Genomic DNA, 17,718 nt, shown 5'->3' on the forward strand with positions numbered 1-17,718 from the left:
GAGGGTTCCTAGTGAGAGGCCTTTGTGCCAGATGAGTTTAAGCCCACTGTGAACGGTGCATCTAGTCCCACTCAGTGTTTGCATCACACGGCTTCAGTGAGGTGATGAAACAGACAGATGAAGTGTGGAAACTTCTCTTTAAACTCCAAGAGCGCTCAGGCTTCTGCCAAAATATTGATACAGTAGCGTTCACAATCATTTATCAATTATTTATTCCTCTTTGGACTTCCATCGGATGCAGATGAAATATTGATGCCCTGTAACTCAAAGTTCACTAGTTCGACCTCCTGTTGCAGCCACACTGCTGCCAGATTGTCATCGGAGCAAAGGTGGTCCCTAAGGTGCCGTTCAGTCAGTCAAATGAGGCGCACACAGGTGAGTTAATGTGCAGGAAGGTGATGTGTTGTAGGACGTGTTGTTTCCAGAGGAGGACCGGGGCCGTTCAGCCCGCTGCAGCCGCGGAAGGCTACTTCCGTTCCGCAGAGGGCGACAGGCAGCAGGCAGCCAGCGCTGTGGCGGAGGTCCAGACACAATAGACTGGGTAAGTTTTAATAGCGAGCGAAATACGGGCTTTAAAGCCGAGATTCCAGCCAGCGGGCAAAGGGTACGAGCAGCCCTGCGGCCGGTGTGTGTTTCCCGGTGAAGTCGAAGGTCAGTTTGTCGGTACACACGCCGAAAAGACGAGCAAACAAACAAGACGGTCGTGGTTAGTTGGTCGCACGGAAAAGGGGCTCCGGCTATGTGCTGGAATTGAGTTGTTCCTGACTGCTGCTGCCTGACGCGTTCTGTGTTTCGCTGTCACATTTCTCCTTGAAGTGCGTCTGTGAACGTCCGTTTTCATATTTATGCAGCCACAACGTTGTGTGCTACAACCAAGACGACCGGCGCTTTAATTTACACCACGGTCACCGGGCTGTCGGTTCACTTGTAAAGGATGCTTAGCAAGCAGCTTTCCCCTACGCTGTTCCAAGAAGTAGCCCCACCCCTGAAGTCGTTGGGCCTGAGTGTTTGTTGCCAGTTGGAGTTGGGGAGGGAAGAAAAGGTGTGTGTGTGTGTGTGGGGGGGCAACCCTTTTACAGGTAGCACAAGCTTTGTATGGGGGGGTTGTGAGAGGGCGGGGGGCACCACGGTAAACTAACCAAACACCCCAATTTATTACCATTAAATGACTACATGTCAGTCTTAGCTGGAGTTTACGGCTGTGAAACGGTTAAGTTGCGGCGGTGAACTGTGCACTTAGCTAGCTAACGGCGGCTAACGGCGGATCGTTCACCGTCACGGAAACGTTAGCTAACGTTAAATATGAGGAAGACCGAGCGCACGAGCTAACAGCTTTGTCTGTGTACACACACACACACACACACACACACACACACACACACACACACCCCCAGGCCATGTACAAGTACTGACTTTAGATGTGCATCTACTGACCCAGAGTTATTCATCACCATAGACATTCCCCAGTGCTCTGTGACAGGAGCCACTCCTGTTTGTCAGGATTTCCACTGTACCTGCTGCTGTCACAGGTGAGCAGCAGAGTCACGTGAGCACATGCAAATGCCTGTTAATAAATAGTGAAAGTGGCTTGTGAATTATGGAACCACATCTGCTTCGGGCTAGAAATTTTTCTCCACCTCGTGCAACCGTGGGGTCACTTGTCTTCCCCCCTCCTCCAGGTCCCGGCTCTTCTCTCAAACCGAACCGGTATGTCGGATGAGGATTCCCGTGCCAGCACCAGCTCCTCTTCCTCGCCGCCTTCTTCCAGCCAAACGAGACAGAGGGACACGCTTTTCAAAAAGAAACGGGAGAGCAAAGCCAGCATGAGCAAGACCTCCAAGCTGCTTTCTACCAGCGCCAAAAGGTACAAATAAAACCCCAGGTTTAAAAAGACAAATCTGTAATGTTCTGACTCAGGATGGATCTCACAGTTATTTCCTCCCAATATTTCTCTAAAATCGGATGGTACTTTGGGATTTCGTGAGTTGATTAAAAGTAGGTAAACGTGATAATGCTTTGAGATACTTCCAGTGCAGCCGCAATGAGGTTGGATAGCAAGAAAAAAAAAAGAAGAAGAATCAACAGTAAATTTCAGAAGAACGAGCAGCGTTTTCTAGCGCTTCCACCTTCAGCAGGCCTTCCTATAGGAAGAAATCCATTACAGAAGAGGAACACGTGCTAATTTCTGCTCTCAGCAGCTTCAACAGACCATAATGTACACAGTCAGGAGATACGCAGTGTTTGGAGTCAAAGCTTCCTTTTTCTCCTCTGTAAAAACAAAACAAAGAACCGTCACCGACTCGTGGTCTCATTGTAGCTTTCTGTCACGGTCTCTGTTGCTTTCTGTTTCCGAAAGAAACCAGTCGCAGAAGTGATATTACTCACAAACCTGATGAGGAAAATGAGGTTGATGGAGAAAGTAATCCAAAATGTAAATCACATCTCATAAGAAGTGACAGAATTTGTGTCTTTGGAAGTGTCATTGATTATGTTCTGTCGTGGTTATAAGTGTATGTCATGTTATGATCGTGTTGTATTTATTCAGGGTTTTTGTTGAGTGACTGATTTTTGGTTCCTTGTGTGTGCAGGATTCAGAAAGAGCTGGCCGATATCACACTGGACCCCCCGCCCAACTGCAGGTGGGTTCCCGTCCGTCGTTGCTTAGCGTCTGTCATGTGGTGTCGTCGCAGTAATACCTAAACTCAGATACTCTAAATCCTACCACTCTGTTCTCACTGATTGGAGTTGTTCTTCAGTGTGTAAGTTAACATGATTCCTGATCTGTTAAGTGAGGATGTTCTCTCAGACTGTGCGTCGCTTGTACTCACTGGCAGTTGTACAAAGGAATGCTGTATTTCCTTCTAACTCAGAAATGGTGAACTGAAAGGGCAGCAGAGCCAGACTGACGCAGGCTTTAGGCTACAAACCAGCCCCTCCCCTGCCCTCCGTTCTCTCTCTCTCTCTTAAAAACACATCAACAATGGACCCGTCTGTGAATAGCCCCTCCCAGGGGTGTAATCACAATACGATGCACATATGGAATTATGTAGTAAACAAAAAAGTGTTAAACAAACCATAGCATGTTTTCTATTTCGGATTCTTCAAAGTAGCCTCCTCTTGCTTTAATGACAGCTTCACACACTCTTGGTTTTCTCTCAGTTCGCTTCATGATGTGGTTTGAACAGTCTTCAAGGAGCTCCCAGAGGTGCTGAGCACTTGTTGGCTGCTTTTCCTTCACTCTGAGGTCCAACTCCTCCCAAACCATATCAGTTGGGTTAGGTCAGCTGATTGTGGAGGTCAGGTCATCTGCTGCAGCACTCCATCACTCTGCTTCTTGGTCAGACAGCCCTCACACAGCCCGGAGGTGTGTTCGGGCTCATTGTCCTGTTAAGAACAAATGGTGGTCCCAATAAGCACAAACCAGACGGGATGGCATGTTGCTGCAGAAACTCCACATTTGTCTCACAAAGACGTGGAGGGTGGAACCAAAAATCCCAAATTTGGACTCACCAGACCAAAGTACAGATTTCCACTGGTCTGATGTCCATTACTTGTGGTTCTTGGTTCAGGCAGCTCTCTTCTTCTTCTTGTTCTTCCTCAGTAGTGGCTTCTTTGCAGCAGTTCCACCATGAAGGCCTGGTTCACACAGTCTCCTCTGAACAGTTGCTGCTGAGCTGTGTCTGCTACATGAAGCTTTTCTGTGGCTCTAATCAGAGGTGCTGCTCAAAGCTCTGGAAATGTTCCCCATTGACTGACATCCATGTCTTAAAGTAATGATACACTGTTGTTACTCTTTACTTAGTTGAGTGGCTCTTGTCATAATATGGATTAGAACAGTGGCTGAATAGCTGTAATCACTGTATAGAACTGTGTACCAACCCGACCTCAGCACAACACAACTGAGGGTCTCAAGCACATTCCACAAATGAACTCTTGATAAGGAACACGTGTAAAATGAAAACCGTTCCAGGTGACGACCTCATGAAGCCGACTGTGAGAATACCAAGAGTGTGAAAGCTGTAAAATATAAAACCTATTATGGTTTGTTCAGCACTTTTTCTTTTTCTTTTTTTATTTACTACATAATTCCATGTGTTCCTTCATAGTTTTGATGTCTTCAATATGAATCTACGATGTAGAAACTAATAAAAATAAAGAAAAGGCATTGAATGAGAAGGTGTGTCCAAACTGCAGCATGCACTAGTCTACCAAATAGTCTCATGTTGGCTCAGTAGCCTCTGTGTGCGTGCCTGATTTAAATAACCATGAAATGGTGGTTCTGGGACTTGTTGAATGAGTTGTGACTCACCCTCCCCCCAGTATCCCCCTCCAACACCCCAGTCAGCTCCCACCAGAAATAGAATCCAATTCTGTGGGAAACACTTAACAGTGAACCAGCGAACACAACAAGCTCTCTTGATGATAATGATCTGTTAAGCTATTGCATTAAAGATCCTTTTCAGGCAAATTTTTTTTTAAAGATATGAAAAAGCTCTGCTAATAGTAATTTGTGCCTGATAGTTTCTCCACAAGAATTACTGGTTTAAATTGGTTAAGATTACCTCTATTCCTCCTCTCTCATTTAGAAATGGAGAATCTCTGAATATGGAGATATTTCTTATTTCAAAAGTTTAATTGCTGGACTCAAAACGGGCTCTGATGTCTCTTAAAAGCCCGTTCCCAGTGGCCGTGCACTGCAGGCTTTGTGTGTCCACATCACGGCCGTGTGAGCATGAGGAAACTTTCCCTGTTCAGCAGCTGAATGTGAAAACGGCCTTCTGCGGTCACACTGTGCACATACCTCACTGTGCACCGCCACAGTCAAACGTCCAAGTGAAGTAACATTAAGCTGAACACATTGTTGACAGGAGGGGGGCTGCATAGATATACACTGAAGGGGCATTATCCAGTTGAAAAAATGTTTGTGTCTCTGATGTGTATCGGAAACAATGTTTCCATATTACCCCACTTATGTGTTTGGCATTTGTACACTGTGATTCCTTGTCTCTTTTAGGAATAGAAGGTTTTGAAATCCTAAATTCACTTTTTCAGTTGAAGAATCTACAGAAAACACTTCTCAGGAAACATTGCTGGCTCCAGCTTCTCAAATAAGGTCTCATATGATAATAAACTGAATGTTTTTGGGGTTTGGACCGTTGGTCAGCCACCAGCCAATATGTCACTTTGTGTCCTGTGAAACAGTGATGGCCGTCTTTAAACATAGTTTAAAAAACAATAGGTTGATTTATTGATGATGTTACAGCCCTAAATGTATATGATATTTAGCGTGAAGACTCAAGGATGACTGACATCACCACAGTACAGTAAACCCAGCTGCAGGGTCGAAGCCTGTCCTTAAAACTGGTTGATTGGGTTCACGCTCCCCTCGCAGCAGGTGTCCTCCCCGCTGCACTGTCCTGAGGCAAACCTCTGCGGCCGCCCCCCCCCGCCCCAGGCTGCTGTTCTGCAGCTCAGGCCGACCTCTGACCTCCCCTGTGAAAGTGGAGAAGAAAAACAGAGGAATCACGGCTCTGTAGATCAAACGCTCTACCTCAGGCCACAGACCATCTCAAAAATGAACACCGTCTGGATAGTTGGTGCTAACTGGCCATAAAAGCGTGCTGTCTCTACTTTGAGTTATTGTTGTTGCCGCTGTCTCTTTTCTTCAGACTTTTTCTTGCGTATCAATGAACAGCTCCTCAGGCTGATTGTTTATGATCTACCCTCCAACTCACAGGCAACCAGTCAGTCTGCTTTGTATTAGCCAGCAATTACTTAAATCTATGAATTTATATTTTAAATTTTCCATTACTTTGAAATAGCTTCAAGTTCCTAATTTCTACAACTTCTATATATTGATAGTTTGCACCCTCCACTTCTTGCAAGGCAGGAGATGGAAACGACAAACACGCAGTGCTTAGTTAGCCCGGTGAAAAGCTTAGCTAGTGTTCTTCAGTCCCGAGAGACCTCCAGAAGGTGATTTGGGTCTCTGACTGTATCATGACTACACTGTGATGATGCTCTAGGTTAAATGAACGCCTTAATTTGTGGATTAAGGATGGATGACTGCTGATGCTGAAAGTTCTGACAAAGGGACAAAAGCAGTAACAGGTTTCAGCAACAGGCTTGTGTCATTTAGTCAAATTCCTAATGGACTCCCTAATTACAACATTGAAGTGTGACAGCTTAAAATACAACCTGCCCCAGCACATGATGGATTAAAAGCCACGTTTAATTGAGGAGCTTGTATTTTATGATGATGTGTTTTGTAAAATGAAAATGTGCAAATGCACTCAAGCTTAAGTTGTTACTGAAGGGGAAGTTGATGCAACTGAAGTCATGAGTTGTGTGTTTCTTTCTGGTTTTGCATCAGGGACTTGTCTATATATTTATTGTACCAATTGATTTAAATCAGCCATTGTTGAGTCCCAGCAACACTGCTGGTAGCGCCGAGGTACGGTGGAGACTATTTATTTATTGCTTGGTATATTTGGTCTATGAAATTAGGGCTGTGATGAACAGTTATTTTTGTCATCAGTTACTCTGTTATTATAGATGTCTCTGCGCTGGTGGCAGCCAAGGCCAGAGGCATTATGTCTTCGGGTTACTTGTCCGTCCGTCCCATTCTTATGAACATGAGCTCTCTTTAACACCTTCAAGGAATTTCTTCAAATTTGGCACAACCATCCAACTGGAATCGAGGCTGAAATGATTAGATTTTGGAGGTCAACGGTCACCGTGGCCTCCAACAAAGGTTTTTGGCCATTACTCAAGAATTCATAGGCTGATTGTGACAAAAGTCCACACAAATGTCTAATGGCATATATTTTGTTTGAAATATTTACCTTTTATTCCTTTTATATCCAAAAGGTCAAATGTCATCCTCACAGTGACGTCATTATGTTCTACAAAAACACTTAACTGGCCCTTCTTCAGTGCCATAACTCAGGACATTATGACCGTATTTCCCATTTGGTGACTTACTGCATTGGTGACTCTAACCTTGGGTGTTGAAACAGTGTTGAGACCCTCTGTGCTGCCAGGACAAAGAGAGGTGTGTGTGTGTGTGTGTGTGTGTGTGTGTGTGTGTGTGTGTGTGTGTGTGTGTGTGTGTGTGTGTGTGTGTGTGTGTGTGTGTGTGTGTGTGTGTGTGTGTGTGTGTGTGTGTGTGTGTGTGTGTCTCTGTGTGTGTGTGTGTGTGTGTGTGTGTGTGTGTGTGTGTGTGTGTGTGTGTGTGTGTGTGTGTGTGATCCACATTTTAGAATTTGTAGCTTCTTTACAGCAACACTGATATTTGTACTGTAACTGTATTTATAAGTCTTGTCCACCGTCATGGCTGCAACTTGGTGTCCTTTCAGAATCGTGTGAACACGTTCCAGAGAACTCGCACACTAACAGGCAACGATAGCAAGGCTTAACAAAATCATGTCAGATCAGTTTTATATGAATCCCTGCACCACAAATCAAACGGTTGCCTCGGGGGGCTTCACTATCTGCACGGCAACGGCTTCCTCTGTCCTTAGACCCTCGGCTCAGATGAAGAAGAACCCCTTCAAAGTCTTCACCACATATATTAGGATCTGTGGGTCTGGACAGACTGCGTCTCGGCTGGTTGGCTGAGGCACACAACCATGAGGCGGTAATTCTAGTTTCTCATTAATTTTCTATCAGTCGACCAAACAACTAATCATTTCTGCTCCCTATGAAATGAACCCATCTCATTAAATACAAACACTTACATGGAGTTACTATCTCTGAGAGCTTTTTCTACTTTGAGGTTTTATCTGACAGTGTACTGTTTGAAGTCTCCATCTTGAGCACGCTTCACAGTGCAGGCATTGCTGCCGCCCAGTTGCGTTAAGAATACGCACCACATTACTTTGACTGGAGAAGGTTTGTTTGTGCCAGTTTTCATAACAACATATCTTATATGGCATCAAAATGAGCTGATCCTGTGTCAGATTCATCCCTTAATTTCTCACGAAGGCAGAAATGAGTGAATTGGTATTTTGAGGCTGAGTGGCAGTGTACTTTTTAAAGGAATGTGTTCAGATTATTAAAATCACCCGCTTGGAAGTCAAAGCCTTTCATTTAGAGGAAGTTTTCATCTGCCACGTTTCCAGTCATATCTTTGAGACATAGCCGGGACTGAAACTCTGCCAGACATCCATGTTCACGTTGATCAAAAAAAAAGCACCACAGAGCACAGTGTCTGCCTCCCCCACGCTCCCCATCCCCTCAGAAGAGTTTTGGATCAATACTATTATGTCTTGTACTCGTGACCCCGAGGGGTTCAAGACCACATGTTCTGCATGTCAGAAGGATAAAGGCGGGGCTGCTTTGTGGAAAAATCGATACAGATTACAGATCTTGACGCATAGACACATCACTGGGGATTTGCTTTGAACTGAGGCTTCTGCTGAATGAGGCACAAGGGAAAAGCAACTTTCATCGCTCCACGTTTAAAGTAAATACTGCATTTTTCATGGCCGTTAATCTGCAGAAAGCACTTAGCAGAAATGCATTAGCGTTGCATTTTCTATCCAAATTGTAATTATTAATTAGGGTACAGGAAATGTGACGCGCCACATTTTTCACGCATTTGCTTTCATCCATCAAAGGCGGTGCAGTTACAAGATTTCCCATGATGCTTTTCCCTTGTTCCTTTTTGAGCTTCAACAATACTGGAAATGCTTTATACAGCATCTACTCCTGCAGAATGAGTGTTAACTTTGGAAATTCCCTTTTAATGACGCTTGTCGTGCAGATCACAATGGAAAGCGGCAGTCAGTCTGTTGTAGTTCAACTCCGTACTGAAGAAAGAATCCACAGCACCCATTTTCCTGGTTATTCATTCATGTCCTGTGTGTAGAACCTGATGAATCACTGAACATGTGACTTTCACACTGTAGTACACTCTGCACTGCATCTGTTTGAAGCAACACACACACACACACACACACGTCTGCACTGATGTATTGACACTCTTCTCCAATGTGAGGGCATCTTTATTTATTTATCACCCTGTTTAATCTGTGTTTGAGGACAAGATTTACTTGGCTGAGTGTTTTTCCTTCCTCAGCATTACTGATGAGACGGTGCGCTCTGCACTGTTGACCAAGAAAGATAAGAACAAACATTGATTCTCTAAAATTTCAAACACGAAAACAGATTAAACCTAAAATTCATTAATCAGTTTTATGCAATCTGGTTTTTTTTTTTAAAGAGATAAACAACATCGTGCAACCAGTACAGCATCCCAGGAAGTGCAGGTAGTAACGCAAACACATCTGGACAAATGTCAGTTAACATGAGTAAAATAAGGGGAAAAAAGGAGAAGAAGCACATTTTCATGAATAAAGGCAGGAATCCTTCATTCTGTGATGTTTGATTTTTACACACATAACACCTTTGGTAATGATTACTTCTTGTGATTAAAGATTGAAAAGGTGGAATGTCTGCACTTCATTTTTACCCTTCAGTCCAAACTTTGGTTTGGATGTACCTGGTGTGAGCAGAGATCTGTCTCCTAATGAGCTCAACTGGGGAGATTCTGGAAGCCGTCTACAGCAGCAGCTCTTCAATACTTTTCCCTGCTGGTTTCCAGAAAGAGAGAAGCAAAAGACCAGTCCCACAATAAGTGAGGAGGAGCGCCTGCTTCCTTTTGGACACCTTTAGCTCTCCTCCGTGAGTCCCACTCTTTGAAGTTTACCTGGTGTATAATAATGAAAGTATTTTTTTTGTCTTCGCAGCGCTGGCCCAAAAGGAGACAACATCTATGAGTGGAGGTCGACCATCCTGGGACCCCCCGGCTCGGTGTACGAGGGAGGCGTCTTCTTCCTGGACATCGCCTTCACCCCAGACTACCCCTTCAAACCCCCCAAGGTGCTGATATTAGTTCTACCTGTCTGATCTGATCGTATACACCTTTAAGTTGTGTACACATACTAACCTTCACTCTAAATGCAGCCCGCCAACAATGACCCTTACTAAGGATACCGTTTCCTGTCATCTATAATGAATGATGATAACACACATTTCACAGCTGAACGTTGACACCAGAGATTTCTATTGAGCTAAATTACACACAGAAGCCCTTTAACCCGACGGCACTAAACTGCATAAAGCTGACACATTTCCTGACTCAGTATGCTGTATACGAAAGTTGACATCTTACTGGAAGGTTTTGCTCTGCTGTCACAGATGGGTTTTTTTTATATTTTTCAGTTATGTTCAGTCTTTGAAAAGGTTACTTAAAGGATGAGTCTGGTGTTTCTGGTAAGTTTATATCAAATCCCACAAAAAAGCCAAAACCAGAATAGTTTTTGTCTCTCTATCCTAAAGACTTTCTGACTTCCCTACCGTGTCTTTGGCATTCAGCCTGGAGCCCGTTGCTTCCTAATGAAGGTCTAAATCCTCCTTAAAAAAGTTTATCTAAAATATATTCACATTTTTTTGAGTGGCTAAGTAATTTCCAAAATCATCCGGGCACTGTAGTTTTAATTGAATGTTACTCAAACAGAAGTGAAGTGTATTTGTTGGGGACTATTTTAAGCCACAGATTTGGCTAAAATCCAGTGGGTGTTTCCAGCAGCTGGACGGTGAACGAAAGATGGATTCGAAATAAATTCCAGCACACTGAACAGTGTGGCTCAACAATTACAACAAACCACCGCTGGTTCTGCGCCTTAATTGGGGTTATTTTCTGTAAAAACCTATAGAGCATCATAGAAACTATAGAGCATCACCAGACTCAAAACAGAAAGGAATAACGGCCAAAGTTCTTCTGCCAGAGCACTTGCTCTGAGCTCTGAGCTTCACAGAGAGCTTTAGTCTGAAGTGTTGGAGCAGAAACAAAGTGCCTACTGTGTGTTCAGTGAGACACAGCTCCTCCTGCTCCGGCGCACCAGCAGTACACCAGCACATATACGTGCAGAGCTCAGAGTGGTCACATCAACAGTGCAGGAGTTTCTGGAAAAGCTACTTTTTGCAGTTCATACACAGATTTGAATTCTCGACTACAGTATGTGAATAATGAAAAGTGTGGAATGGTGTTGGTCCTGATGTTTTTGCAGCAGCTAGTTTCGTTTCACAAAAGTGTGGACGAACATTTTCTAGCATTTGTTCCAAGCATACAAAAGATAAGAAATTAAGTCGCTGATCAGACATCAGTATAGTTAATATTTGCTTATTGATGTCTGTGATTAACTCCGTCACAATAGAAGCTTTCTCATTTTTTCAGCTCACCGTTGCTTTATCTGTATTTTATGGACCCATGACATCCAGTTCACTGGATTTCCACAGTCTGTACACAGAAATAAGTGGATAGGGACTCATTTGTCTGTCCCCACGGGATTATCAGGACCAATTAAGCTCCTTTGTCTAACAAATATGGTCATTATGATGGCAATAACACTGTCTATCCAGGTGGTAAAAACATAGTTTTCTTTGTTTTTACTAAAGCTCATTTCCAGGCACAGTACTTGAACTTTTCAACAGTATTTGTCCTGTTGGTGGGAGAGTGGAAAGTTTGGCTTACTGTGTAAACATCAGCAGGAAGTATCCTCGTGAAGTTAAAAAGGCAAAGGTGAAGCTAATATTAAACCTTGAAAGCTGCTGTTGTCTGAGAATCAAAGCTACATGTCAAAAGTTATTCGTACTGAAGGCGCCAACCGATGCCAGATTTGCTGCGGACCTACGCTGACATGTAAAAACGTCAGAACACCAGCCCAGGTTTCCCACAGCTCACTTGTTCCAAAACAGTTGTGTTTTTGTTTCATCAGAGCATTTGTTGTAAATGATATTGATTATATCATCGCCTCTTGTCACAGGGGGTCAGTGTCCTGATACATTAATGAGAAGCTGCCCGTTCTTTGCAATGTTTTCATGAAAGCATAAGATTCCTTTCTAGCTGTTGTTTCCTGGCGTTCAGTAGTACCTCATTTCAACCACCAGAGGGCTTCCTCTCCCGCAGATCAAAAATAGAAGCAAAACAGTGGCTGCAGGTTTAGTGCTGCAGGTCTAAGGTTAATGGTTCTGTTCCATGAAACTACAGTCCAGCCTTAATGCAACACTTAGAACTGAGAAATCCCATGAAAAAGCCAAAATCAGAATAGTTTTTGTCTCTCTATCCTAAAGAGAAAACTTGAGAAAACACATTTTCATTCACACACTTTGCTTTAGAAGAACTGAACAATCAGCAGGCTTTGCTCTCGCCTTGGACATCCTTGTGTTACTGTGAGCTGGCATTGTTAAGGAGAAAGCATTGGCAGAAAGCGAGGTGGCTTCAGGAGGCCTTCAGTGAGTGGGGACAGTCGGCGTGCTGACGGGCTGGAGAGGTCACATGCTCAACACTTCCCCTCATGACATCATAAAAGAAGTGTTTTCACACACACTTACTGAAAGATGGAGCAGGACATGTTTTTGCACCCCAACCGTGAGCTGCGCTGTTTGTGTGTCTGCAGGTAACGTTTCGTACGAGGATCTATCACTGCAACATCAACAGCCAGGGGGTGATCTGTCTGGACATCCTGAAGGACAACTGGAGCCCCGCCCTCACCATCTCCAAGGTGCTGCTGTCCATCTGCTCCCTGCTCACAGACTGTAACCCAGGTAAGACTCAGAGCGCCCTGCTCAATCAAAGACGGTCTGAAACCGCAGGCCGATGGGTTGTTCACTGTCACTCTGTTATTCGCTTGCTTATTAAAATGCACCGCCTGTTTGCAGCAGGAAATAGTGACTTTCTAAAAGGAAGCTTTTTTTTTTTTTTCATTCTCTGTCTCACTGGCTCTCTTCAGATCTCGCCAATTTCCGCTCTACTTTTTGCACTGTTTGCGTCACGTCATGTCCAGCAGGAGAGACAGACGTAGGGGAAAAACTGAGGCAGTTTCATGATTTGAATCACCTTTCGAGCTCATAAACTGCAGCATAAACAGGTGTTCCAAGGTTTTACAAAACAACAGGCATCTGAAACTCGTGTGTAAATGCTGGTAAATTATGTCAGTGCTGGTACCTCGACAGGAAACGCAGTGGCACCTGGACATCCTATTCTTTTCTATGAATGAATCCGCCAAAAAGGCTCTCTTAAAAGACAAAAACATACTAAAACATTCTTAATCAGGACAAAATCTTCACTTGTTCTTGCTTTTGCACCTGAGTTTCTTTTTTGTTTATAAATGGGGACGAATGAAAAGAGCCAGATGTTAATTCCTCCAAACCACGATGACGCCTGCTAAAGGCATGAGACACATGCATGAGCCCTGCAGTGTCTTCTTAGCTCTCGGTCTGTGTTGATCATTCTGTTCTCTCGTGTGCAGATAAACTTAACTTAAGAACTGTATTTTTTTCCGTCCAGCCGATCCCCTGGTGGGAAGCATCGCCACGCAGTACACGACTAACAGAGCGGAACATGACCGAACAGCCAAACAGTGGACAAAGCGATACGCCACATAAACCCACAGAGGGCGCCAGTGGGGGGAGGAGGAGGAGGAGGAGGGGTTCGGGGGGGGGGCTCTGGGTGGTTTGTGTTGGGGGGTTATTTGTATCTCAGATTTTTAGTACTTTATTGTCTGGTATATTTTTTGCTTCCTGATTAAGTTATCTCCGCAAATATGGTAATAAAGGAACACAATGGAACGGAAGTCTTGTCCGCCTCCTTTTTGTTTTCACATTGTTGATTGGGGGGGGGGGTGGATTCCACATATAAACCTGCAGGAGAGATTACCACGAACCAACACGTGGACACCACACTGTAGGATGAATGTTAGACAGTATACGACCCCCCCCCTGCCCCAATTTAACATTCAGTTCCTGACTTGTTATATGTGACTTAATGTAGCTCTAAGCAGATGAAGTGTTTATTTATCTATCAGTTACTGTATAACTCCTCCTGTGGGCACCCATAAACAGAGGCTGCTGTAAAAACGGATCATAAATGATGAAGTAAAACACAGCTGTAATTCTATCAAACATGCCATCGTAGAAGTTCTAATTGTACGTTGAAGGCAAAAAGTAAACGTACTGCAAAAGGCAACAGAAATACAGAATATCACCAAAATAACCTTTTAAAGAATTCTTTTATTTAACAGCAGCATAAAACAGCACAGACTGAAACGAGAGAGTTTCTGTTAAAGCAGAGGGCGACCAGAACATAATGTAGGACTTATATTCCCTGCAGTGACTTTATTGAAGTTGAGTCATATCTGTCGAGCTTTTTTCCAACACAAATAAAACATTTCATATGTAGAACCTGGCATGTTGAGGCCTCTGTCGTACACAGAGTTACAGCGCAAATCCTCTAAAACTCTGTGTCCAGCTCTTAAAATACTTCTGGCTGAAAGCACTGGATGATCTTATGTCCTGCCAAGAGTGAACCATTCCACAGAGGCCTGAACTGTGGCCAGACAGCTGAGTCTGGTAAATAAATACAGCGCACTCTCCCACTGTACAAGTGTTGCTGGTACACTTGGCTTCGAAAGTAATAATGGCATTTTTGGCTCTTTATTTCTTTTAATAAATCTCATGAGATGGTCTTTTCCAGAAAGCCAAAGTTAATAGTCTACTAATTTCCAAAACACAGCCGGTTTTGTACATGTGCAGTAACAAAGCCTGTTTCCTTTGGTCAGCGAGTGTAAATGTTAATCATCCACATGTTAGTTACAGTGTACAGAGTTAAGCCTGTGGTATTTACAATATCCAAGAGAGTAGAGTCATTAATGATACAGAAAGCATTATAAACATCAATTTATCACAAGCAATTCAAATGACAGTCAGTGCCATGGATGTAGTGTTCTAACCACCTACCTCATTAGCTGCATATTCTACCAGCAATAGATGACTTTAGGGTACAATACCTGTGGTTAGCCTTGTTCTGATAATACATCGAATCATCCAGTAACAACAGTTTGGTCTCTGGCAAGTCAAAAGATGCCAAAAGTAAAATTAACAATGTTTTTTTAGACATCAAGGTTAATGTAATGGAGGTCTCAGTAATTGTGTTTAAACCAGAGTTTAAACCAGTAGTAAAGGATCACTGAAAGGGAACGAGAATGTCTGTGCCAAATTATTATCTGTGGCAATTATTATCATCTGTCGTCATGATTAGTCGAGGACAATGACAAGAGTTATTAGCTCATTTCAATCTGCAGTCTCTGGGCAGGTCCACACAGAGCCATGGTCAGACACTGACAGCGTTCATGTGTATGCAACAGCATTATGTGTTTCCACCTGTGAGTGCCCTAGTCTTTGACTTCTGGGGGACTTTGGGGACTTCCATGGGGGCTCCACAAAATGACTGTAGTGCAATTTCACTTTCATTTCTCGGTGATCGACCTAACGGCTGTACAGAGGAGACTGTTTTTGTCCAGATCAGTGTCTTTCGAAGGCCTAGAATTCTGCAGAGGCGTCATCTATAGACACCCGCGGATCCACGAGGGTCTCGTCATTAAAGCGCGGTCAGATGATGCGCTCTGATTGGCTCGACTGAGAAGTCAAACACACCAACACAACACAAAGTTCAATCTTTGATTATATGTGAGCTTACTATTTACTCATTCACTCACTCGTTGACTTTATCAGGAAAAGCTCGGACATACAGTATCTTTCCAGGTAGTCGTTAGATGTGGAAAAATAAACATGTGGTCAGCTAATGTCAGCAGCCTGAGAGGAATAATAAAGCTCCACAGTGGGGGGGGGGCAGAGATAAGTTAATGTATAATACTTACCCACTCCTAACAACCCATAATAGCATGCACATGTTTGTACAAATGCAGGTATCAAGCAGCTTAAGTGCTCTGTACTTGTCTATATACTTGATTTACCAGCTGGTTTTGTTTTCACTGTGTGTGCGTGTGTGTGTGTGTGTGTGTGTGTGTGTGTGTTAATTTGAATGTCTGTCACAGATGCTGTCAACACCATCATAGCGCCGCAGCCAAGTCATGAAACTTTACAGCTGTGTAGCTGAGATCACAGTGAAGGCCCACTTCGGAGATGGGCGTGGTCTGATCACGGGCGCAGGAAGTAGGGAAGGGGGGCATTAGCACTCCCACTTAATGCCCCTGGCCCCACTTCACTTTAAGTCTTAGATCACTGTATCTCAGTTTCAATCGGTCATTCTCGTCCACTGATCCAGTGCAATCTAGATAACATTCAACCTTTATGTAACGGCAGCAACTAACATGATACACCTCATGTAGTACACACACACACACACACACACACACACACACATGCTAGCATAGTGTTGAGCTAACATGATACACATTACATAGTGACATTTTAAACCATCCTCACCTTTAATTCTCTAAACATACGTACTTAAGACAACTCTTTTACTAGTATGCAGAATACCCCCCCCCCCCCCCCCATCTATCTGTAATGTCACTAGTAGCCATACATGTCAAATATATGCAGTGGAGTACAAAGTAAAACATTCCCGTCTGTAGTAGGGCAGAGCATAAAACGAAAGCATTCAAGTGCAGAAACCTCAAAGCAATACTTCAGTAAATATACTTTGCAGCGCTCCTATTTTAGAATCAGCTTTATTGGCCAAATGTGTGTGTGCACACGAAGCACAGGGCCAACGAAGGTGAACGAAACGTAAGCATAGAATTATCATTTGCATATACGAAGGTGAAACAATATGTTAAGGTTATGTTATTGTCTCCCACAGGAGAGATTTGTTTGTAATTAAAACCAGACGTCACAATAAAGCTCAGCAAATTGGTCACCGAGCCAGATTCAGAGGCAACAAACACATCTCACAAGGTGTCATCACAGGATAAAAGTGATCACTATCTGTTTCCTTCTCAAGCAGTGGGGCCTGCGCCGTCCTCTTGGCCGCACATGCTCTTGTCCCGTGGACGATCTACAGACCAGTGCCGACAGCTGTACTTTGAAATGTGCATTCATCTCTGAAATGTTTATGCTCTGCACAAACCGTGTAACTGTGGACAGACTGTTCTCACCGACAGTCTGATCACGTCCTGCACACCGACACTCTCAGCCACCTCAGGGAGACTTGCTCTTCTGTGTTTTCGTCCATACTCTGGTAACGCACAAGCATCACGATCATCAAATGTGTGCCGTCAACCACATTTTCCACCCTTTTTTCCTGCCGTCTTTGCCATAGCTTTAAATATAGATCAGGCCATTTTAGTCACCGCTCCTATGGAAACACTGGCCAGTGAGATGTCTCTGTGATTGAAGCTCCTGCCATCAATGAACCCTCTTTCAAAGTCGCTTGGATCTTTTCCTCTTGCCACATTGACATAATATCAGAATGTACTGTGCCTGCTCGGCATGTTATACATGTCACACAGCATGGCTGGATGTCAGTGGATCAGCTGTACCGTGTGGTCCACCTGTGTGGAAGCTCTCCCACAGACTGTATAAATATTACCAATACAATAAAAAAAAAATGATGCAGTCAGTGGTTCCTCTGCTCATTTATTCAGGATTTTTCTCTTTTGTTAGACTGCTGCAACAATGATCAACATACACACAAGTCCAGTGTCTGTAAACTGTGAATAAATACGAATGCTGCAGCAGAATATGTACATTGCATTGTTTATGATGTAATAAATAACTTCATACACAGGAAGTGGGTGTGCACAGTAAGTGCATGTATCCATTCAGATATGCACGTGTGACATTTAAACCCCAGTGTGTATTTAAAAGGTGAGTAAGTGCCTGCCGCAGCTTGTTATTATCTAACTTCTG

At 43.7% G+C, this 17,718-nt stretch overlaps 1 protein-coding gene across 2 annotated transcripts; it reads left to right on the top strand.

Annotated features, from left to right (window-relative positions):
* Nucleotides 1-354: 354 nt before the first annotated feature.
* On the top strand, nucleotides 355-13,640 carry LOC139205240 (ubiquitin-conjugating enzyme E2 E1). 2 transcript variants are annotated; one of them, XM_070835396.1, is made up of 6 exons: nucleotides 355-541; nucleotides 1,680-1,864; nucleotides 2,589-2,639; nucleotides 9,753-9,885; nucleotides 12,465-12,612; nucleotides 13,355-13,640. In XM_070835396.1, the coding sequence occupies exons 2-6, from the start codon at nucleotides 1,710-1,712 to the stop codon at nucleotides 13,450-13,452; spliced, it is 585 nt and encodes a 194-aa protein (XP_070691497.1). In that variant the 5' UTR covers nucleotides 355-541; nucleotides 1,680-1,709; the 3' UTR covers nucleotides 13,453-13,640. The 2 variants fall into 2 exon arrangements, with proteins under 2 accessions (XP_070691497.1, XP_070691499.1); XM_070835398.1 differs by lacking the exon at nucleotides 355-541 and adding an exon at nucleotides 1,465-1,529.
* The last annotated feature ends 4,078 nt before the right edge of the window (nucleotides 13,641-17,718 follow it).

This window comes from Pempheris klunzingeri, chromosome 8 (assembly GCF_042242105.1).
Source record: "Pempheris klunzingeri isolate RE-2024b chromosome 8, fPemKlu1.hap1, whole genome shotgun sequence".
Taxonomy (NCBI): domain Eukaryota; kingdom Metazoa; phylum Chordata; class Actinopteri; order Acropomatiformes; family Pempheridae; genus Pempheris; species Pempheris klunzingeri.